General features: G+C 42.4%; 2 protein-coding genes across 3 annotated transcripts; one reads left to right on the forward strand and one right to left on the reverse strand.

Annotated features, from left to right (window-relative positions):
- Window positions 1–260: 260 nt before the first annotated feature.
- Window positions 261–5,895, reverse strand: Pttg1 (PTTG1 regulator of sister chromatid separation, securin). Of its 2 annotated transcripts, XM_027425243.2 has the most exons (6): window positions 5,828–5,895; window positions 5,234–5,345; window positions 3,948–4,126; window positions 2,535–2,631; window positions 1,068–1,226; window positions 261–416 (listed from the first exon to the last, which is right to left on the reverse strand). In XM_027425243.2, exons 2-6 carry the CDS (start codon window positions 5,319–5,321, stop codon window positions 337–339), a joined length of 603 nt encoding a protein of 200 aa, XP_027281044.1. In that variant the 5' UTR covers window positions 5,322–5,345; window positions 5,828–5,895; the 3' UTR covers window positions 261–336. The 2 variants fall into 2 exon arrangements, with proteins under 2 accessions (XP_027281044.1, XP_027281043.1); XM_027425242.2 differs by lacking the exon at window positions 5,828–5,895 and having other exon boundaries at window positions 5,234–5,815.
- A 1,807-nt stretch (window positions 5,896–7,702) lies between these two features.
- Slu7 (SLU7 homolog, splicing factor) lies at window positions 7,703–21,941 on the forward strand. Its single transcript, XM_027425244.2, has 16 exons — window positions 7,703–7,829; window positions 10,266–10,451; window positions 11,215–11,368; window positions 11,696–11,776; window positions 12,047–12,211; window positions 13,582–13,650; window positions 15,389–15,436; window positions 15,609–15,740; window positions 15,990–16,087; window positions 16,218–16,285; window positions 16,911–17,050; window positions 17,784–17,945; window positions 19,487–19,591; window positions 19,979–20,050; window positions 20,161–20,274; window positions 20,870–21,941. The coding sequence occupies exons 2-16, from the start codon at window positions 10,282–10,284 to the stop codon at window positions 21,047–21,049; spliced, it is 1,758 nt and encodes a 585-aa protein (XP_027281045.1). The 5' UTR covers window positions 7,703–7,829; window positions 10,266–10,281; the 3' UTR covers window positions 21,050–21,941.
- The last annotated feature ends 1,993 nt before the right edge of the window (window positions 21,942–23,934 follow it).

Genomic DNA, 23,934 nt, shown 5'->3' on the forward strand with positions numbered 1-23,934 from the left:
AGCTGGAGAAGCTGGGTTCTCAGAAGTTTAGAGCCTTTTAAACTCTCATTGCTGAATATTAAAGTCTCTAGAACTAAATAGAACTGGTAATAAAGAATGCCTAACAATAAATACTTAATGAGCTGGAAGCAGCTCTTCTAATTAAGAGATCTAATAGCTGTCACTAGTTAATAGCCACCAAAAGTACATGGTGAAGGGTATAGGTTTTCAAAGGAAAACGGTGGTATTGTCTAATAACAAGAAGAAATACCAAACACAGGTTAGTTAGAATTCACATCCCCCACACACAAATGCTTTATTAATACAACATACATAAACTATAAAGGAGTAAGAAGTTTAAATATCTTCATCATAACAAACAGGTGGCAATTCAACATCCAGGTTGGAGAGAACGCTGGAAGGAGATAGCAAGGGATCTGGAAAAAGAGGAGTTTCTCATTAGGTTTCTGCAAATCCTATAGCCATTATCCATAACAAACATCAGCTGCTACTTCCATCCTAAATCCATTTATCTAATGAATCTCACACAACATTCGGATTTCTTAAATGTGGCAGGAGCCTCAGAACTGACCATCATCAAGAAGCAGGTCTTAAAAGTATGTGAACCTACTTGTTCTTTAGAACAAAAGGAATGTCTAAATCCTAAAATAGGACGGGTCACCTGCGTCATCAGAGCAGGTGGTCTGATGGTGTCTTCTGACGGCCAGTTCCAACTAAGACCTTCAGCTTTCAGCAGTGAGAAGGTACTGTCTGTCCGCATTGCGGCACAGGTGTCCTGGTCCTCTGCTAGCTATGGATGGAACCTGGAATGCCATCCAGTCCTGGTTATACAGATTTCACCTCAAAGTCTAAGAAGCTATGTTAAATCTCATCTTCTGCTATGACCAAAGGCTGACCAGATTCCAGAATTACTTCATTTGGGATTAAGACATCATGACTGAGGAAATGTTCTTAGTGTTCTGAAATTTGGCCTCAGTGGTCCACAGGGCAGAAGCTGCACCCAGGCTCACCCGGACAATTCTGTCCCCACAGCAGTGCAAGCGTTACATAACAAGTGGCTCACTTACTGGATTCCCACGGTAGAAAAGGCGTCTTCAGAGGCGAAGGGGGGTCCAGGTGCAGCAGCTTCTCAAGCCCACTCTCCTCATTCAGGATCATGAGAGGCACTCCACTCAAGGGGAGATGTGCAATCTGGTGCTCCTCGGGCAGGTCGAAACTCTCAAAATCTGTCACACAGGGAAGTGAGCATCAGGACGTGGTGCATGCCTTCAGTCCCAGGACTTGGGAGGCAGAGGCAGGCAGATCTCTGTGAGTTCAAGGCCAGCCTGGTCTACACAGAGAGTTCCAGGACTGGCTTCAAAGCTACAAAATCCTGTCTCAAAAACAAACAAACAAACAAACAAGCCAATTCAATCGCCAGGCGTTGCCTTTAATCCCAACACTCCAGAGGCAGAGGCAGGTGGATCTCTGAGTTCAAGGCCAGCCTGGTCTCCAGAGCAAGTGCCAGGGTAGGCTCCAAAGCTACACAGAGAAACCTGTCTCGAAAAACCAAAAAAAAAAAAAAAAAAAAAAAAAGCCAATTCAATAATAGCCAGTTAATTAAGTTACTGCAGTATAATTGTAAAAACTCTTGAAGTATCTTTAATAGACTCTGTGATAGGAATCTGGCAGAAGCTCATGACTATGAGTACTTGGAAGGCTGAGACAAGAGCATCACCATGCATTTGAAGCCACCTAGCTACAATGTAAGTCCCCAACCCTGTCAAAGACTCTGTAATAAAACAAGAACTTCTGCACACCAGGAGAAAATGTGACCACACTGAGGTCATAGAGAAGGGATTGGCAATGATCTGAGTTGTAAGCCAAATCAGGATTTTTTCCTGGAAAACAATTTTCATCTATAAAGGATATTTTTGTGTCATAACCTCTCAAGGAATGAAGAAAGGCTATCACACTTCAAGGAAAATTTTGACAATGACAGAACTCAAATATAAAAAAAAGGTTAAAATTGTAGAATACTCACCTGCAATAGTTAACATGATGTTGCTTTGGAAATTTCTCTTATATTACTTTAGACTTGGCCTTTTCTTTTTTTGAGACAGGGTCTCTCTACACAGCCCTGGTTGGTCTCGAACTCAGAGATCTGCCTGCCTCTGCCTGGGATTAAAGGCGTGCACCACCAAGCCCAGCTACACTTGGCCCTTTCTGATGACATCAGAGGCGATATCAAATGGTACACCGTTTTGAGACATGGTCTCTTTATGTAGCCCTGGCTATCCTGGAGCTCACATAGCTGTGTAGACCAGGTTGGCCTTGAACTCACATAATGATGACCTTGAGCTTCTGATTTTCTTCAACATCTTTGCTCCCATTCTCCCCCTGACCGGAAGGTGATACCCTGGCAAGTGATTCCACCTGAACAAGTCTGTTTATTCAGATAGTCCCAGAGTCTGGAGCAATACATTACAGTCACATGACATTAGAGTCTAAGAGAATCTCAAGCCAAGGGCATTTCCACCATACAAAGACCTTACCTAGAGGATTGAAGGGGAAGAACTTTTCTATTTCTGGGTAGGCGTCATCAGAAGCAGGAACAGAGACTTGTTGTGTCTTAGGAGCCTTCTCAATGGTCTAGAAAAACCCAAGAGAATAAGCACCTGTGAGAATAGAAGTGAGGTTGGAGGGCCTCTTCAAATGATGATTTCACTTTAAAATTTGTCAATTCTGTGTTCTGATCCTTGGTTTTCAGGATTCAGTCAAAAGACAAGAAGAGAAGTGACTCCTGGAAGTTGTCCACCGACCTTGAAATGCATGCCATCACATGAGCAGGCCCTGCGCTACACAGATACAAAAGCTAAGGAGCTGGAGAGATGGGTGACTCAGTGGTTAAGAGCATTTAATCCTCCTACAGAGGATCCAGGTTCAGTTCCCAGCACCCACAGGGTGGCTCAAGCTATCTGTAACTCCAGCTCAAAGGAATCAATGTTCCTTTATCTCCTCCTCAGGCACATGGTACACTCATATACCACACAGGCAAACATCCACACATACAAACTAAGTATTTTTTTTAAGTTAAGTTAATCAACTCGACTGTTCAAACCTAACAGTAGAGAAGATAGGCTTGAGGCACCCCAGAATAGTAGCCAATCCTGGGAGTCATTTTTACCTTATAAAAGTATGATTTTTCTGCCACTGTTACCTTAATCATTTGCCTGGCTAATATTAAGAAGTTTATGTTCCCTTAAATATATGGGCTTAAGCAGCAGCAAAACATAAAACATCTGAAGAATACCAGGCTGACAATAGCAGTAGGCCAAAACAGAAACCTGGGTGCTCTGGATCTTATCTCATACATTTGTGTGTGCCAGACTTGGAGGTGGGGCTGTAGCTCAGGCTGGCCTCCAACCAGCCCATCCTCCAGCTTCAGCTTCCCAAGTGTTAGGATTGCAGGTGTCTATCAAACCCAGCTGAGTACTTCACACACCTGCTGGTGGCTTCTAACCAGCTGCTTCCTGAAACTTGTTAAGGAGAGCTGAGGCATTAGTTACAATCTCAAGGGTGCTGAGCAACCAGGAGCAGTACACAGTGTGATTCTCCTCTGCTCGTTTGTTTATGGACCGCTATTTATCTCCTACTTGGAAGAAAGCCAGGTAGAAGACCTAGAAGTCCATTTTTAAGCATCAGAAGTACTACAGCGGGGCTTGCGATGGCTCAATGGTTAAGAGCACCTGCTGCTTTTCCAAAGGAGCTGGATTCAGTTCCTAGCACCCATGTAAGGCAGCTCACAACTAACTGCCTGTACTTCCAGTTCCAAAGCACCCAATGCCCTCTTCTGGTGTCCTCGGGTGCCCACACACATGCACATTAATGCACATACGAAATAATAATTTTTTTTTTTTAGGTGCTAAAGCATGAACACACCCCCCATCTTCCTATCCCGAACTCACCTTTTTCACAGTCAAAGTTGGTTGCTTCTGTTTGAGGGGTCTATTGATCTTCACTGGCTTTTCTGTAACCCTGTTGACAGTTCCCAAAGCTTTTCTGCTGGCTTTAGGCAAGACTGGAGCATTGAACACTTTGCCAACTTGTGGCGCTGAGATCTGCAATTTCCCATCTGAGGCTTTGACTATTGAGAAAAAGTATAATCCTGAGAATAAATAAAGTCTGCCAAACCTGACTGCCTGAGTTCAATCCCCAGCCCCCACAAAGTGTAAGGAGAACTGACTCCCACAGGCACACCATGGAACATGTGTGAATGCCCCCACACATATACAAATATGTAAGTAAATATGGTGTTCTTAAAGATTAGGCCATATAAACACCTCAACTTGACCCAGTTCTCACTCACAAACCCATGCTTTGTTTTTGGCATTTTAGCACACTGTTAAATAACCTCAGTAAGACAGTAAGATGAAGCCGGGCAGTGGTGGCACACGCCTTTGATCCCATCACTCGGGAGGCAGGCAGATCTCTCTGTGAGTTCAGGGCCAGCCTGGTCTACAGACTGAGTTCCAGGACAGGCTCCAAAGCTACATAGAGAAACCTTGACAGAAACAATAATCTGACAACCAGGCATGGTGGCACACACCTTTAATCCCAGAACTCAGGAGACAGAGGCAGGTGGATCTGTGAGTTCAAGCCCAGCCTGGTCTACAAATCAAGTACCAGGACAGCCAGGATTGTTACTGAGAAACCCTGTCTTGGGGGGGAAAAAAAAAGACAATAATCATGAAGCCAGGCATGTGTCTTTAATTCTAGCACTTGAGGAGGCAGAGGACAAGTGGATCTCTGAGTTCAAGGCCAGCCTGATCTACATAGCAAGTTTCAATCCAGTTAAAGCTACATGGGGGTGGGGGTTTCTGCTTCAACAAATAGATTAAGCATAGAGCCTGGGGACTTGATTAGTATGTAGAGTGCTTGCCTAGCATTTGAGAAGCCCCGAGTTCAATCCACAGCATTGCATAAACCAGGCATGGTGACCATGCCTATAATCACTGCACTGGGCAGGTGGGGGCAGAAGGCTCAGAAGTTCAAGATCTCTCTAGGTTATAAAGGGAAGTAGAGGCCAGTCTGAACTACATGACACCTTTTCTAAAGTTAAAAAGATAATAAGCATGAAAATATATGAAACCTGACTCTAATCAACCACAAAGTACACTAAATGCTATGGTCTCTAGACCACAACCATCATCCACTCCCAACACCTGTATATTTGAAGCCAGCCAATACTTACCACCAGACGCCAGCTTCAACCCATCCTTGGATGCCAAACGGCTGCCTGGTTCTTCATTATCCTTATCAATAAAGATCAGCGTAGCCATCCTGGATTACTCTAGAGGAGAGACCTATTGGGGAAGGCATGAAGAGCTAAGCGGCAACGGAGACCAAAGTCTACCCAGGACACATGTGCACAAAAAAATAAGAATTAAACTAAATCTTAAACCTTCAATTTAAGAACCTTAAAACCTTCAGAGTCAGAAATACTAAACTCCTAAAGAGAAGGCAAGTGAAGTTGGCACCCATCAAAACTGTCTCCCGGCTGTAACCGCAGCGCTAGGGAGGAGAAGGCACGAGGTTCGGATATTCAGGGTTGGTCTCAAGAACATAACAAGTTCGAGACCAGCCGGGGCTGCTTGAGACCTTGAAGAGGGAGGCAGGGGAGAAAAAAATTTAAATTAAAACAGCGTCGCCGCGGGTCAAGCACGTCAAGAGCGCCCAGGGACTCGGGGCCGAGTGAGGTTCAGATCCCGACCCTGCTTCGGTCTCCAGTCTGCCCCTAGCCACCCGGAGCTCACGCACAACACCCTCACACAGCAACTAAACTCACCCAAGACTGCGCCACCAACGACACCGCACTCCGCGGTTTAAAACACAACTCGCGCTTCAATTGGACCATGCGAGAGGAGGCGGGGCCTAGAGTCTGACAACCAATGAGACCAACCGAAGTTTTTAGTTACCGCCCCCCTCCAGCGTCTCTCTCTCTCTCTCCCAGAAATTAAAAAACTAGGGTCATACATTGCTCAAAACTCCTGATGGACTTTTTGTTATCCACAGTGTGGACCTGTGAGGAAGCATTGGTCCAATAACAAAAACGTCGTTTCGCTACTTTAAACTTGTAAGACTTTTTTTTTTTTTTTTTTTTTTTTTTTTATAACAGGGTTTCATGTGACCCAGTCTGGGTGATGGGTTTCTCTGTGCAACAGCCCGAGCTGTCCTGGAACTAGTTTAGCTCTGTAGACCAAAGTCAGTGTTAGCTCACACCTTTAATCCCAGAACTGAGGAGGCAGAGGTGGGTGGATCTCTGTGAGTTTGAGGTCAGCCTGGTCTACAGAACAAGTTCCATGACAGCCAGAGCTACACAGGGAAACCCTGTCTTGAACAACAACAACAACAACAAAAAAAAAAAAAAAAAAAAAAAAAAAAAAAATGGTGCTGATAAAATTTGAGGAATGTACCTTTATTTTGAAAAGTTTTCTCAATGTTTCAGAGAGAGGTTTGTAACACTCTGAAATGCAGGACTCCCTTTTATTAGCTAAGGACTTACACCTTTACTGTCCTTCCTCTGCCCTAATCCTGTTATTCCCTTAATCTGCTTTCTCCTTGCATCTCCTTCTAAATGCTGCTTCTTCATATTAAATCACTAGCACACAAAAGTTTTGGTTTCTAAAAGAAATCTGCATAAATTCTCACAGCTTCCACATGGATATTCTCTAATTCCTTGAGAGGTTTTTCTCCCTTTCTCACCAACAGGAAACATGGTTATGCCCAGGTCCCACTGCAAGTAAATTACATAACCACAGTGTCTTTAAAGGGCCATTTGTTTTCTTAGTGATGATGTCCCTAGCTGAGCCCTGTGATTCCCACCTGTTACTGGGGAGTAATATACCCTTTTGGTTGGTAAACTACCCTCGTGTAGAATGCTGAGTCCTTAGCTAATACAAGTTTCTTCTAATCCAGCTTTGCAAAAAACACTCACCAGCTATGACCTCTACCTTCTTGGTATCTCTAGAATCTTCTTGAGAACTCAGACCTGGGGGACAATTACTCCTTCTTGTCCAGAAAGTTCTGTAATTCCTCTGGAAAAGCATTCTGGCTTTGGCCTGGCTAATTAAATCTCCACAATCTATAACTTTGGGCTCTTCGACTGAGGCAGGGATGTTAGCTATATTCATCTATATTTGAAGAGGAATTCATGTGGGGAATCGTAAATAACCACAAGACAGCACAAAGAAATTTTTCCAGGGAATAGCTCAGAGAGCTTGCTGTTCCTGCAGAGGACCTGTGGTTTAGGGATCTGACGCCAATGATGTGAAAACTCATACATCTAAAATAAAACAATGATTTAAAAAGAAAGAAAGAAATTCCACTAAAATCTATTTTCCAGTAATTTGTTTAATGTTTTCTGTCTTATGGGGGACTATTTAAATTTGTTTGTTTGAGATAGGATCTTATTATGTCACTGGCCAGGAATTCAAAGATCTGCCTATCTCTGCTGGGATTAAAGGCGTGGGCCATTATGCCTACCTTCTTGGTTTTTTTCAGTAAACATTTTTGCTAAAATTCTAGAAGGAACAAGGGTTCAACCCTGCGGGGGGCACAAAGCTGCACTGCCACCATTCTCCCTGCAGGGTGCACAACGAACTACTTGCACAGACCGCGGTCTTGTTTGTTTAAAAAAAAAAAATCTCCAAGCACTTGAGAGTGCGCATGTGTCGTCCTTCCGGAAGTTATCGCTGGGCTGCCGGACGAAGACAGGGAACCCGGAAGTAAACATTACCGGATTACTTCGTTCGCGGCGGCTGCTTTGGCGTGGCCTGCGGCCGGACTGGGTAAGTTAGGGTTCCGAGACTCAGCAGACGAACTGGGAGCCTCGGGGGAGCGGGCATTTCCTGCAGTGAGTCCTCGTGGTGACGACCCGCGGAAAGACCGCGGACCGGGATGGGGGGGAAAAGACTACCGCCCGGGGCGCAGGCGCAACCCTCGGGTCCAGCCGGACAGAGGCTGAGTCCTCAAGGAAAGAGTCCTGGTCATAGGGAGGCGGACGCCTCTGTCCCCAGAAGAATGCCTTTGTTTTGGTTTTTTGTTGTTGTTGTTTTGGTTTTTCGAGACAGGGTTTCTCTGTGCAGCTTTGGAGCCTATCCTGGAACTAGCTCTTGTAGACCAGGCTGGCCCCGAACTCACAGAGATCCTCCAGCCTCTGCCTCCCGAGTCTGGGATTATAGGCGTGCGCCACCAACACCCCGCAAAAGTTTAAATTACTTTTCTTTTTCGATTTTTCGAGACAGGGTTTCTCCGTGCTGCTTTGGAGCCTATCCTGGCACTCGCTCTGGAGACCAGGCTGGCCCGAACTCACAGAGATCCGCCTGCCTCTTCCTCCCGAGTGCTGGGATTAAAGGCGCGTGCCACCAATGCCAGGCCTCAAGAATGCCTTTATTTAGGGGATGTTGTAGTCAGGCCTGCTTAGGGGCTGGCTACAGGTGTGTCTGACCACGCCCTCGTATGGGTGGTCAGGGTGATGTAGGGAAGGGTTAAGAGTGAGCATCGCTTGTGGGCCTTCGTTCTTTCTCTTTCATCGTCAGCTTGCTGTACTGACTGCTGCCCCTTCCGCTGGCTAGGTCGCTCTGTATGTAAAGCTTTTCCCTTATTAAATTCCCTTGTATTTTTACCTGGCTCCATATTGGTAATTTCACACATTACCTTTGAGTTTCAGTTCCCTCGTTAAAGGGGATGCTCTTATTTTGGGGGAGGTGATGCGAGAGTCCAATTAGAACGTCTATGTTGCATTCTTTGAGTAGGAATTGTCACTGTTCTAATCTGTAGGTCCCTCGGCAGAACAGTGTAATCTAATGACAGCAATACTTCAGTCTGTCGAAACCTTGAATGTGGCAGGCATACACTCCAGGGCCTGTGGTGTGTAACATGATTTAAAGGACTGACAGTAAAGTCAGGCTTGGGTTTAAAACCTGGATCTCTCTCTGATGTGTTGTTGGCTGGAGGGTTTTTTTGTTTTGTTTTGTTTTGTTTTTCCAGAAAGGGTTTCTCTGTAGCTTTGGAGCCTATCCTGGCACTCACAGAGATCCTCCAGCCTCTGCCTCTCAAGTGTTGGGATTAAAGGCATGTGCCACCAACGCTGGTGGCTGGAGGTATTAACCTCCAAACTTGTTTCCTCATTGTAAATTAGGGATGCTATGAAGAGTAGGTGACGGTATAATTAAATTACATTAAATTTGTTTGAGACGGTCTTCTTAAGTCACTGGTCAGGAATAAATTAAAGAAATGGTAGTTGTTAAAACAAAGGTGATTAAGCCGGGTGGTGGTGTCACAGGCCTTTAATCCCAGCACTCCGGAGTTCGAACCAGCCTAGTCCACAGAGCTATTTCCAGGACAGCCTCCAAAGCCACAGAGAAACTCTGTCTCAAACCACACCACACCACACCACACCCCCCCAAAAAAACGAAGGTGATTAAATTGTTAAGGCATGGGGCATTCGTGGAAAACAGTGATGGGCTCTGTATTTATTTGACTGGTATTAAAGTTTAAGATATGCAGGAGGGCTAATTTAGGAATATCTGTATTAAAGCCTTTGAAATTTTAAATTTTGTATACATGGCTTTCTCCATATGTAAGTTGGTGTTTTGAGAGAACTGGTTAGCCTTGACTAACCATGAGTTCTATACATAGAGCAGATTAGCCTCCTATCCCCAGAGATCCACATTGCCTCTGCTTTCCAAGTATTGGGATTAAAGTTGTATATTAAAATGCCCAGTTTGTAGAGCCTTTTGAGGAAGAAAAAGAAACCCTTAGAACCAGTGAGATGGTTCAGCAGGTAAAGGCATCTGCTGCCAACCCTGATGATCTGGGTTTCATGCCTGGGACCCAAATGGTGACTGGAGAGAACCAGTTCCTACAAGTTGACCCCTTACCTCTCCGTACATAGCATGCTCAATCCCTGCCCTACCCCACCCCCACATACATAGAAAACAAACACAATGTAGCTTGAGAATGTAAAGAAACCCTCCATTGCAGGCACTGTGAAAGAATATGAACACATGAGACTGGGCACTGCTGCTTAGTTTGTGCAAGCACCCAGTTTTGATCACAACACCTCAAAAAGTTTGAAAACTAAGAGAGAGGGAGGGAAAAAGTGAAGGTGAGAGAAACTATGCTAAAACTCAGTGTTTATCATTAATTAGGACACTTTAGTAGTCAATGTGGCTATCTTCCTGAAGACCTCCTTTACTGTAAGAAATCCCTTCCCTTTTTAGAGGAAGCCAGTTCATCATGTCGGCCGCAGCTGTAGATACAGTTAATGCCACACCCATGTCAGGGTCAAAAGAGATGAGTTTGGAGGAGCCAAAGAAGATGACCAGAGAGGACTGGAGGAAAAAGAAGGAGCTAGAAGAACAGAGAAAATTGGGCAATGCACCTGCAGAAGTTGATGAAGAGGGAAAGTAAGTTGTTTCTTACATGATCTGTTCACATTCATGCCCTCTTCATCAGGCTCTCATCCTTTGCTTGGGTAGGAAACTGGCCTTTACAGTTACAGAATTTTCACTCTTCTTTCTGGTTTTATCAAACTCATATGTATATAAGTATTGTAGTGATCAAATAATACTAAAGAGCATATAATGAATAGTAATTATCCTTTTTTACTTGTTGCTCTCCTCAGACTAGAGTAGCTACTTTTACAGACTTTTACTTTGAGTTTTTCACATGTCAATAATAATGCCTGTGTGGTTGTTTTAATCAGTTGGCTGTAGACTTTAGTTTAACTTCTAGCTTTGATAGATCCTCCCTCTGTCTCTGTTCTGGTGCATCCTTAGTCTCTTTTTTATTTTAACTAATAGTTGATTTAATCATGATTCTGTAACATTTACAATAACTAAGATTGCTTGTATCTCTTCCTTATCCCAGTTGATGAACTGTCAGGCACTCCTTGTGTCAAGCAAAGCCAAGGATTGACCTCATACAGTTCACTTCTTAGTGGACAGCTTAATCAAAAATATAGTCTTAGCATCTTGATTATAGTGTTCCTCGCTGTAATATAAATTTATGTCTTTACTTTTAGTTCTTCTGTTTGTGAGATAGCAACCATCTTCCCTCCCCCATCCCACTGCAGGATTTCTGTTCGTGGCTTCTGTGCCCACAACCTTCATGATTAAATAGTCATTTTCAAACTTTCTGCTTTACAATTTTACTTAAATTTTATTACAGAGACATCAACCCTCATATTCCTCAATACATTTCTTCGGTTCCGTGGTACATTGATCCCTCAAAAAGACCCACGTTAAAACATCAGAGACCACAGCCAGAGAAACAGAAGCAATTCAGTTCCTCTGGGGAATGGTACAAGAGAGGTGTGAAGGAGGTATGTGGCAACCTATGTGTCTTTTGTGGGTGGAGATTTTGTGTGAAGAACTTGAGAACCTTTAATGTGATGCTGTTTAAAGTGGGGAGGAGTTCTGGGACCCTGGTGTTGAGATTCACAGTGTATACAATGTTAGTTACAGTCTTTTCTTACATGAATTTTGTATTATTGAAATCCTTAAACTTGGTCATCCCAGAACATGAAGACTAGCTGGTTTCTTTTTAACAAATAAAGTCATTCAGTAGACAAGACAGTGAGAGCCAAAGTTATTTCTGAATGACTCTGGTAAACAAGATATCTGTTTTGTTTTTCTCTGTCTTTTAATAGAATTCTATAACTACCAAGTACCGCAAAGGGGCATGTGAAAATTGTGGGGCCATGACACACAAAAAGAAAGAGTGCTTTGAGGTAAGCTCAGCTCTGATCCTGTTGGGAAACTGTCAGCAAGCTTTTGGTTTTCCCCTGGTCAGAGGACTTCTGTTTTCCTAAAATTATTTTAGAACAATAAAAATTAATTTGCGTGAAATTAGTCCAGCATCATCAAGGTTTCCTGCCTGAAGACTGCCTGATAAAACAGAGCCTAAAAACCCCACATCATGTCCACGCTGACTGTTCAAGAGTTGCATGAAATCTTCCTTTGTGCCACAAATTCTTAGGAAAATATCTGCTGTTTTTCAGCGGCCAAGGCGGGTTGGAGCTAAATTTACAAGCACTAACATCGCTCCAGATGAGCACATCCAGCCTCAGCTGATGTTTGACTATGATGGGAAGAGGGACCGGTGGAACGGCTATAATCCAGAGGAGCACATGAAAATCGTTGAGGAATATGCCAAAGTTGACCTGGTGAGTCAGTTCCCAGCTTCTCTATTAACATAGAGAAGATCCAATCTGCTGTATCTCTAACCTGACAATGTCTTAGGGCACTGTGAAGATGTGCTGTTTTTCATAGTAGCATGTCTGATTCAGTGGTGGAAACACTGTGGTACCCTGCTTAGGGCAGTTTTTCTCTCTTTCCCTTGAGACAGGGTCTTTCTATATAGTTCTAGCTGTCCTGAAACTTGGCTGTGTATACCAGGCTGGCCTTGAATTCCTGCCTCTGTCTCCCAAATGCTGGGATTAAAGGCAAGTGCCACCATGCCTGGCTGGCAGCAGTTTCTTGAGTCTTTTATTTTTTAGTTCCAGTGTGACCAAAGGTACTAACCCTAAGAACATCCAAATCTTTTATTTATTTATTTATTTATTTATTTATTGGGGCAAAGTCTTACTATGTAGCCCTGGATTGCCTAGATCTCACTATGCAGATCAGGCTAGCCTAAGACTTACAGAGGTTCTCCTATCTCTGTCTCCTGATTAAAAAATTCCTGTGCCAGGATCAAAGGTGTGCAGCATCACACCCAGCTGCTTTTGGCTTTTTGAAGTCCTGAAGTCTTTACCCACAGGCTATATATATATATATATACAACTTGTGTTTAAGCTTGTGTCTTCTTTATGGTGCTCACACATACCATGGCAGAATAGGTAACCTGTTTCAGAAAGCTACATTTTAATCTAACTTCAGGTTTTTGATTTTGTTTTTAAACAATGATTCTACCTTCTTACCCAAATTCCTTCAAAACAGTTGTCATATAGTCTATACTGTTGTTGTTTTCTTAAGGAATAACAGGTTATACTTAAAATCACAAGTTGTTTTTGGGGTCAGCTTCTATCTTGTTCTGTTTTTAGTTTTAAGGGTTACATGTAGCCTTGACTGACCTTGAACTCCCGGTGACTATAAATATGTAGCCAAGGGTAGTTCTGAGCTTCTAACTCCAATATGCTAGGATTATAGACACGTGCTGCCATGCCTTGCAAAATCATGCGTTTGTACATAAAGATCTAGATTTTGAGTTTTCTTGAGCATTAGAATATATAGTAACCCGAACCTGCCCAAGAACAACCAACCAGTCACCTGGAGGCAGCAGCATCTACCACTGTTGTTCGGGCTCACTCTCTGTAGTTATCATTGCTGCCACTTGGATCTGCTTACATCAAGGCTTGTTCATTAAAGGGTCTAACTCTCCATAAGCCCTTTCTTTCTTTCCTTTCTTTCTTTTTCTTTTCTTTTTTATTTTAGACAGGATCTCCCGATTGGTGCTCTAATGTCCATTTCTCAAAGTTCTAAAACCACTCACTTTAAATGTTGTAAGTAAAATTTAAATGTCTCTATTTTTTAGGCAAAACGAACTTTGAAAGCTCAGAAATTGCAAGAAGAGTTAGCCTCTGGAAAATTAATGGAACAAGCTGTAAGTAAAGATATAAAATATTCAGGCTTTTTTAAACAGCGGTTCTCAACCTGTGGGTTATGAACCCTTTGGAGGTTGAATGACCCTTTCATGGGGGTTGCTTAAGACCATCAGAAAACACAAATATTTACATTGCAACTCATAACAGTAGCCAAATTATAGTTATGAAATAGCAACAAAGATAATTTTATGGTTGGGGGGTCACCACAACAAATATTAAAGGGTCATAGCATTAGGAAGGCTGAGAACCACTGCTTTTAAATAATGAAATGAAACATAGAACAAGAATTCATTTTTATATGTTTGAAGTTAGGGAGGAACTGAACTTCTGTTCCTCCTAAGTACTGGAGTTCCAGCACTGAACTGCATACACTAGTCCTTCACTCTTAAAATAGCATTTAAGACCTCATTAGCAATATTAGCTACTGTATATTTTAGTGATATATAAAAAAAATAGAAGACCATCACAGAAAAAGACCCATAATACCAGGTTTCTTGTTTTCTGACTTTATGCATATGTGCTATGGTGGGGTTTGAACCCAGGTTACGAATGTCCTGTCTTAGGGTTTCTATTGCTGTGAAGAGACACCAGGACCATGGCAACTTTTATAAAGAAAGTATTTAATTGTGGTAGCTCCTTATAGCGCTCTAGAGGTTCAGTCTCTTATCCTGACAGGGAATGTGGCAACAAACATGGTACTGTAGAGATAGCTGAGAGTCCTATATCTTGGAAGCAAAAGGAAATCAACTGAGGCACTGGGTGATATCCTGAGCATAGGAAACCTCAAAGCCCACCCTCACAGTGACACACTTCTAACAAGGCCATACCCACTCCAACAAAGCCACACCTCCTAATCTCCCTATGAGATTATGGAGGTCAATTACATTCAAACTACCACATCCTGACAACATTTTCTATTTTGACTTCATTTTTAAAAATTAGTGAGGTTTGGGGCCAGTGAGATGGTTCAGTGGGAAAAGGAACTTGCCATGCAAGCTTGGCAACTTGGATTTGAGCTCAAGAACCCATATAAAGGTGAAAGGAAAATACTAACTTCACAGAGTTGTACTCTGACCTTCACATATACACAGCAGCATGTGCTGACCCAATACTAAATAAATAAAATAAAAATTCATCAGGCTTAATGGACATGATGCATCTAATGACTAAAACAAATATTAATGAGTATTTAATGGGTTCCTTGGTCATCTTAAACTTCCTATTACTTTGTATGATTTTAATCCTATAGCCAAAGGCTAGAGAGTGGTTAAGAACACTTGTTGCTCTTACAGAGCCCTTGAGTTCAGTTCCCAGCACCCACATCTGCCTATGACCCCAGCTCCAAGCAATCCAGTGTTATCTTCTGACCTCTAAGGAAACACAACACACACACACACACACACACACACACAAGACATCCTGTATCAATAAAATGTATTTGTTTTCTGGTTTTGCAGACACTAAGTGTTTACCATAGCACACTTGTGTCAGAATATATATGCTCAATACAAGTGAGAAGTATGAGAATTTATTGAGTTAAAATGAACCAGCCAGCCTTCCTTCCTGCCCTCCCTCCCTCTTTTTCTTCACTGCTAAGGATCAAACCCAAGGCCTGGTGCATGGTAGACAGACACTGTACCACTCACCCATACCCATTTATATGTTTTTAAAATGCTAAGTAATCAGTAAATTAAGTCAAAGGGACTTACAAATGGTTTTCCTTCTTTCTTAATGCAGAATTCTCCAAAACATCAGTGGGGAGAAGAGGAACCCAATTCTCAGATGGTAATACATGCTTGTCTTTTCTGGCTGCACATTCTTTTTGTTTCAGTGGCTTGTAGTAATTGTAGTCTTTAGCTCTAAGTCACACAGATAAGCCTTTGTTATTTAAAGGAAAAAAGGAACTGAGTGCTGCAACTTTTTGCTTGGTTTTCTCACCAGTATCTCTTCCTTTCAGGAAAAGGATCATAACAGTGAAGATGAAGATGAAGACAAATACGCGGATGATATCGACATGCCGGGGCAGAATTTTGACTCAAAGAGGCGCATTACTGTTCGGAATCTCAGGATTCGAGAAGATATCGCAAAAGTAAGTGTTGTCAGCCTGACCTACCTACAGCTATGACAGTATTTCCACACCTTCCTCTGCTTGCGCTGTGTCTGTGTGCCGTTTGATTATCGTGATTAGAGTCACTCCAAAGGACAGCATCGTGTGCTTTTTACCATACTAGAAACATGTATGGATGTTGTTTTGATCAGAATCCACTCCTCTGCCCTGTTGAATCCTTTATTGCTATAAATAAATGTTAATTCAACCTTGAAATATTTTTTCTTCTAGTATTTGCGAAATTTAGATCCAAATTCTGCCTATTATGATCCAAAAACTAGAGCGATGAGAGAGAATCCTTATGCCAATGCAGGAAAGAATCCAGATGAGTAAGTATCCAGTTAAATTTACAGACTTCAGAGTGGGGCGGGGGGAGTTAATGCTGTCTAACTTGATTTTGTGAATGAGTTTTTCTTAATGGGAAACAATTTCTTAACTTTTTAAAATCTGTGCTTACAGAGTGAGTTATGCTGGAGATAACTTTGTTAGATACACAGGAGACACCATTTCAATGGCTCAAACACAATGTAAGTAATAGTTCTATACCAAGGCCTTTTTTCCCCCTTTTTTTCTTTTTTGTTTTGTTTTATTTTTTTTCTGTGTAGCTTTGGAGCCTGTCCTAAAACTCTACTCTGTAGACCAGGCTGACCTCACAGAGATGCACCTGCCTCTGCCTCCCTCCTAAGTACTGGTAGTAAAGGAGTGTAATACTGACTGGGAATACCAAGGCCTTTTTTATGAGCTATGGAGATGAGAGCCAGCAAGGTGGCTAAGGGTGCCTGGAATCAAGCAATTCTGTCCCCAGTGTTTCCATGGTGGATGGAGAGAACCAAGTTGTCCTCTTACCTGTCGTGTTGTATGGCATGAATGATCACACACATTTGCACACTCAGATAAATAAGTGTAAAAGTGTAAATAAGTGTAAATTGGGGGTTATAAAACAAGCATGGTGGCATATGTCTGTGACCCTACTACTTAGGAGACTGAGACAGGTGGATTGCCACACGTTTGAGGCAGCTCTTAAGAAAAAGTCAGCAGGCAAGAAAGAAAAGATGCTGGGGGAGGGGGTGCTATTAACAGTTACTTAAAGCTTGCTTTTAGAAAAAAATGCAGTGAACTAGCAACTTACTGAGATACTTTGAATTACTCTAGTGTTCGCTTGGGAAGCCTATGACAAGGGATCTGAAGTACATCTCCAGGCAGATCCTACAAAATTAGAGCTGCTGTATAAGTCCTTCAAAGTTAAAAAAGAAGACTTCAAGGAGCAGCAGAAGGAAAGCATCCTGGAAAAGGTACCACTAAAAAAAAACGACATTACCTTCTGCCTAAGAAGCATTAAACTTGGTATGCAGTACAAAGAGTCCCTTTTAACCCATGGGGCATAGTCCTGTCCTAATGCTGATTTTGTTGGTATAGACTTTGGCAGCAATCACGCCCCTGCTCCCCAAGATTCAGTACTTAAGGTAGATGTGTATTATTTCTCACACTTCTTTCTGTCCTTTGGGTTCCCTGATACAGGACTGCTCAAGACTGCATCACACAGTCTTGTCTTCTCATTGCCTAACCCAGCTATCTAAAATGGTTTCTTGGGGTTCTGGGACATAGCTAGAAAAATGTGTGCCCCAGTGCACAAAGCACACCTTTGCTTTCGTCACTTTTGCTAGCTTCCCATTGGTGGGGAAAAGTAACATAGTCACATCCAGATTCCAGGGATGGAGAAATTGACTCCATCTCCTGATGGAAGAACCAGTAGAGTCATGAGGCAAAGGATATCAGACAGGCACCTAAAGAAAGAGGAATTTATGGCCGTCTTGAAACCAGCCTTGGCTACCAGATAAGTAGCAGTAGAAATGTCTTATTTAAGTGGGAAGAATTCGTGGTGTTTTTTCACAGTTTCATCAGGAAAGCTAGTTAAAAAAAAAAAAAAATGTTCATTTATTCCCTTTGAAAATAAGACCTTTCATAAATACTTCATATAAAGACTTGGTTATAAAATGGGTTTAATAGTGTCCATTGTCCTTTTAGTATGGTGGCCAAGAACACTTGGATGCTCCTCCAGCTGAGCTGCTGTTGGCCCAGACAGAAGACTATGTGGAGTACTCCAGGCATGGAACAGTTATTAAAGGTCAGGAGCGGGCTGTGGCCTGCTCCAAGTATGAGGAAGATGTGAAGATCCACAACCACACGGTAAGTGCTCAGCTCCGCACCGTTTCTCACTTAACACCCTGGCCATCATTGCTTTTTCTTTATTATTGTTGGCATTTTAGCTGTGTTCTACGAATTTTTTTCTATAAATGAGAAAAATTAAAGCTATTACTGTATTCGCCTGCATGCCTACCTAAAATCAAAACATTTTTGTCTGTTTAGACTTTGTCTAGGTTTGAATGTACACTGGTATGTAAATAAATACACATTGTACTTACTAATTTTTGGCATAACCATTTGGAAATTGCAGGTAGGATATTTCACTTATAATCACTCTCTCATACATCTCCCAAAAAATGAGAATTCTAGATAGTCCCGCTACCTGTCGTGCCTCAGAAACTGACATAAACTGCTTAATTCATTTGGCTTTACTCAGTGTGTGTACACACACATGTGCAGAGGTTAAGTTAGTGGAGTTGGTTTTCTCCTTCCACTTTTATGTGAGTTCAGGGATCCTCTCAGGCCCATCTGCCTTGTGTGCTAGGCACATTACCCTCTGAGCCTTCTCACTGGCCCCTTCCTTACTTTTTAAAAACCTATACATAAAAAAATACATTTGATAGCTGTATTTTTGGTCAAGTCCAATTAAGTCTGCATTGATTATTTGTTGGTGTGCACCACCACCCACACTCCACCCCCACCCCCATCCCACCCCGCACCCCCACCACACACCCAACAACCCCCAAGAGACTGGTGTCTGTGTGTAGCTCTGACTGTCCTAGAACGCATTCTGTAGACCTAACTGGCCTCTAACTCAAATCTGCCTGCCTCTGAGTGTGGGGATTAAAAGTTTGCTTCACCAAGCCCGGCCCCTACATTTCTTAAAACAAGAAATTAGGTCCAAAACCTAGATTTAATAGAACCTAAATATTTTGACAAGAATGTCTAGTAGGTGATGGTGTTTTATTGTTCATTACATCATAAAGCATATTGATGTATGGATGTATTTTCTGGTGGTGGGGATTGAACTCATACATGCTGAGCCATATTCTACCACTGAGCTACAGTCTCATTTGTTATATATCTAAACTAACCAAGCTAATTTTTTTACATCAAGGCTCAAAAATCTAACAGTAGCTGTACTGTGTAGAGTGGAATGAGCCAAACAGACCTTACAAACTGTTAACATAATAAGTTTAACAAGGTATATGCACTGTTCAGCAAGAGCCACTTATTAACAAGGAAAAATGTAGGCTTAGGATGCCCCACCCCTTGACTTAAGAGAAATCAAGTATATTCAATTTTTTCATAGACTTTTTTTGTGTGTTAGTTTTGTTTTTGTTGTTTTTTTTTCCCCCCATTGTCATTTTTGTTTTGATTTGGTTTTTCAAGATAGGGTTTCCAGGGTTTCTCTGTGTAGCTCTGGCTGTCCAGGAACTCACTCTGTAGACCAGGCTGGCCTCAAATTCAGAGATCTGTCTGCCTATGCCTCCCCAGTGCTGGGATTAAAGGCATGTGCCACCACCCCCTGTAAAATCCCTCATTTCAGGTTCCTTTTCAAATCCTCTTTTGTCTCTCTGCAGCACATCTGGGGATCTTACTGGAAAGACGGCCGGTGGGGATACAAATGTTGCCACTCATTCTTCAAGTATTCCTATTGTACTGGAGAAGCTGGGAAGGAGAGTGTTGTAAGTAATTATGCTCTAGTTCTTTTTCTGGAGGAGATTGGTAAGGGGTGAAGCAAGGTTTCATGTAGGCTTAGCTAACTGAATTCACTCTAGCCAGCGGTGACCTTGAACTTGTGATTGTAATGCCATGCCTCCCAGATGCTGAGACTACAGGCATGTACTCAGGCCTGGCTTTAGGAGGTGCTGGAGATAGACCTGGGGTTTTGCAGGCTAAGCAAGGACTCTGGCAACCAAGCTACATCCCAGCCCTTGTCTTCTAGTTCTTTAAGGTGTAAGACAGACAAACCCTGCAGAAAAACACATCTTCTCATGTTTCAGACTCTAACCTGTTCTTCAAATGATTTGTAATTGTAGTCTTCAACTCAAATTGTATTTCTTTGCCCACAGAACTCAGAGGAATGTATTATAAATGATGCAACTGGCGAAGAATCTGTAAAGAAACCTCAAACCCTCATGGAAGTAAGTCTGTAATCCTTTGTTCTGAATTGTTAAATCCTGGGGCTGGGGGCAGGGGCGGTAAAACTGTGCCTGAGCTCGGTGTTCACATGGGATTTCTATTCTCTTGTCAGCTGCATCAGGAAAAACTAAAAGAGGAGAAGAAGAAGAAAAAGAAGAAGAAGAAACACCGGAAGAGCAGTTCCGACAGCGACGATGAGGACAGGAAGCAAGAGAAACTGAAAAAGGTACTTTGTGACGTCTAAGAAGTAAAGTGACAAACAGCCGGAGTCATTATCTGTGGGAACATTGGGGCATTATCACCCTGCCTGCAAATATTTGAAAACATAGGGGCAGTTTTGTGAGTCTGAGTATTTATGTTGTGTGTCTGAGTGTGTGTGTGTGTGTGTGTGTGTGTGTGTGTGTGTGTGTGTGGTGTGTGTGTGTGTGTGTGTGTGTGTGTGTGTGTGTGTACCTATGCAGATTTCAGAAGTCAACTGGCAGGGGTTGGTTCTCTTTCAGTCATGTGGATTCTGGAGATTGAACACAAGTCATCAGGGTTAGCAGCAGTTGCCTTTACCCACTGAGTCATCTCACCAGCCCCTCTACCAAATTTCTTCAACTGACAAAAAAATGTCATCAAACATTTTGTGCTCTATGGAAATTATCAAATGCCCCAAGTAGTAACTAGTTATAGTTTCACGGTACAGGAGCTGACTCCTGGGTTCCTTCAAATACTGTGGGGTTCGATATTGCACTTCATATTTCCTGGGGTCTTTCATGTTCTTTTGAACAAAAGCCCCGTGATAGAGATTTAAGGAGCTTTTTTACCTCTCACCGCAGGCACTGAATGCAGAGGAGGCCCGCCTTCTCCATGTCAAGGAGATCATGCAGATTGATGAGCGGAAGAGGCCTTACAACAGCATATATGAAACCCGGGAGCCCACTGAAGAGGAAATGGAGGCCTACAGAATGAAACGGCAGAGGCCAGATGACCCCATGGCCTCTTTCCTGGGACAGTAGTAACTATAACTAGTTACTGGAATGCATACACAGGATGTTCATTCCGGCTCCTTGCTGACTATAGAAGATCCTTGTCCATCCTCTTTACTGCCTGACATTAATAAAGCTTTTAGAAGTCTCAAAATCATTTTCCACAGTAAAGAAACAAAGCGAACAAGAAAGAGAGTACCGTTGTGAGCTAAGGTTAAAAATCATCCATTTCAATTAGACTTGGAAAGAGACTTTGGCTGTCTTCCTCTCAAGAGTGTCCTTGCAGAGCCTGGCACGGTGGCTCATCAAGCCTGTGATGCCAGCACCTGAGAGTGGTTGAGAGAGGCAGGGGGATGAAGAGTTCAAGGCTAGCCAAGTGTGGTGGTATACACCTATAATCCTAGTGCTCAGGAGATTGTGCAAGAGCCACCCTCAGCTACATAGCAAGCTTGAGAACAGACTGCACTATGTAAGGCTTTGCCTTAATGAATAAAAGTTTGAAGCCATCCTAGGCTACAGAGCATGATGATTTCAAATGTAAGGGGGGGAAAAAAAGAAAAAAGAAGGCATCTGTTCCATAATTGGGTCTCAAGCTGTGTGTGGTCTCTGGTCTCTTGTGTATAGCAGCACCGAGTTGTAGGAAGGACCTCGCTCTTACAACCAAAGCTCCAGTTGTTCAGTTATTGGTACTTCCAGTTGTGATGTCACTAGTAATTGCAGTTCTTTTATAGTATTCAGTTTTGCCTCCTAAGATTTTCTTGGTTTTGAACAGCAAATAGTTTTTGCCTTCTAAGATTTTCTTAGTTTTAACAACAGATACTCTACCTACATCTGCATCGCCAGAAGGAAATATCCAGGGCATGTAAAATTATCTGTTCTCCATAATCTGAATAATAAATCTATTTTTCACTTGATTATTAAATTTTGAGTTTTCTTGCATTTCTTCGTACCTTACATCTAAAATGTTTAGCTTTTGAATTGTCAGCATTGACTGCTTCACACTTACCTTGCTGAACATGAATTTTTTAGACATGGAACTCCCTTTTTTGATAGAAGATGTGGTTTTTACTACTGTATGGCATTTAATTCTAGTCTTCATAACAGTTACAAAAGATCTTAGACACCTAGCTACCTTGTCTGCATATCCAGCAGGTGTCACTTCATAAAATTTGAAGTGCAGAAAAACTTGAAGCTGAAGGTTCTTAAAAACATCTTAAGGATGACTTCCTTCTATCTTCATAGCTGATACTGCTGTGATCCTCGGCCTTCTTTGCATAAAAACATGGCAAAGACAATGCTAACACAGTACGATTGTAAGAACTTGATCTGAGTACACCGACTCAACAAAGGAGTTCCAAACTGACTTCTGGGATACTGTGTGAAGTCAGCATCTCAGATATGGCAGAGGAAAAGCAACTAAATCAAATTACAGTGTGTCAGTATTCAGATTGAAGCTAAAACTACAATGCAGGCTTGGGGAATTCACTCAGTCACACAGGGCTTGCCTTGAAAGCCTGAGGATGTGAGTTGGAGCTCCAGGGTCCACATGAAAGAGAAAGAAAGCAAGCCAGCCAGATCCATTGGTTGTGCTTATAATCCCAACCCTGGGGAGGCAGACAGACAGATGGTCAGCCAGCCCAGCCCAATCTGTAAGTACCAGGCCAGTGAGCAGCACCCAAGGAACAGGTTGTTCTCTGACCTCTACACACATGCTATGCTCATGTATCCCCACAAGCACATAAAACTATAGTGCAAATAGATCTCTGATCATAAAGGCCAAAATTGTGTTCTGTCCCTACCTCAACACAGGTGGTTTAACACAAAGTCAGTCACTGCTATCTATTTTGTGTATTTTGTCAATATAGATTTCATTGAGATATTTAGCTGAGTGTTTGTAGTGCCAGGTAACTATTTGGTAGAGAAATTGATTAGAGGAGTGTAAAAAAAAAAAAAAAAAAAAAAAAAAAAAAAAAAAAAAAAAAAAAAAAAAACACCTGGGTTGACTTATTTTGAGTTTGTCAAGAAAATGACAGCATCCCTTATCAAACTTAAACATTTCTAATCCTACCTGAGGCCTAATCCGATTTTAGAATTATAATACCCAAAATCCTACTATTGTTAAATTGGGGGTGCACAGAACAGTACTTAGATTTATGTGGACATGATCTTTGATTTTTTTTTTCTTCTATACAGGGTCTCATGTAGCCCAGGCTAACCTCACAATGTGTAGCTGAAGACAAACATACTACCTCCATCTCCCAAGTGCTGGGGTTACAGGTGTGCAACCACTGTGCCCTGCTTTGTAAGCTTTTGTTTTAGTATCTCATAAACAGTCACCCTTTCCAGGGTCGGAACTGTGGGCTGTAGCTTTGGTGTTGTCTGTAATGCATCTCTCGGAGTGTAAGTTGTTCATACCTTACAGTTAACACATGTGCTTAACTCCAAACAGCTTGCTTGATTTCCAGAAGTTAAAGCATGGCAACCCACAGATGTGTCAGATTCAAATGTTGGTTCCTTTAGTTGTTAAGGCCTCGGTTTCTGGCTTAGATGGCTGTGGCCTTTTGCAATTTCTTTGACAGGTTTCCTAGTCTCTACCTTGACTGTTTAATAAAATCTGTAATATGAGTTCATGCCAACCCCTAGGCTGGGCACAGTGGAAGAGCACTTGCTGAGCTCTGGCCTGATGACCTGAATTCGGATCCCAGGACTATGTACAAAGCTAGCCATGACCTATAGATATCCCATTGACAGCTTCCTCTGGCCTCTGTGCACAATTAGGCAAACATATACACTACATATACACCACTCACGAACATGGGAGCGTGCGTGCGTGCACATGCACACACACACAATCTTGTCTTTTACATTGAAATGAAATGTCTTTTCAGCCTGGTGTGTTGGCTCATAATCACGTC

The sequence above is a fragment of the Cricetulus griseus genome, chromosome 7 (assembly GCF_003668045.3).
Source record: "Cricetulus griseus strain 17A/GY chromosome 7, alternate assembly CriGri-PICRH-1.0, whole genome shotgun sequence".
NCBI classification, from domain to species: Eukaryota; Metazoa; Chordata; class Mammalia; order Rodentia; family Cricetidae; genus Cricetulus; species Cricetulus griseus.

Coding starts and splice junctions, on each gene's coding strand:
- Slu7 (XM_027425244.2), top strand. CDS start 10,282: ATGTCGGCCGCAGCTGTAGATACAGTTAATGCCACACCCATGTCAGGG. Junction 10,452..11,214: donor GAAGTTGATGAAGAGGGAAA/GTAAGTTGTTTC, acceptor ATTTTATTACAG/AGACATCAACCCTCATATTC. Junction 13,651..15,388: donor GAAAATTAATGGAACAAGCT/GTAAGTAAAGAT, acceptor TTCTTAATGCAG/AATTCTCCAAAACATCAGTG.
- Pttg1 (XM_027425243.2), bottom strand. CDS start 5,321: ATGGCTACGCTGATCTTTATTGATAAGGATAATGAAGAACCAGGCAGC. Junction 2,632..3,947: donor CAACTTTGACTGTGAAAAAG/GTGAGTTCGGGA, acceptor GGGTTTTTCTAG/ACCATTGAGAAGGCTCCTAA. Junction 1,227..2,534: donor CTTCCCCTTCAATCCTCTAG/GTAAGGTCTTTG, acceptor CCTGTGTGACAG/ATTTTGAGAGTTTCGACCTG.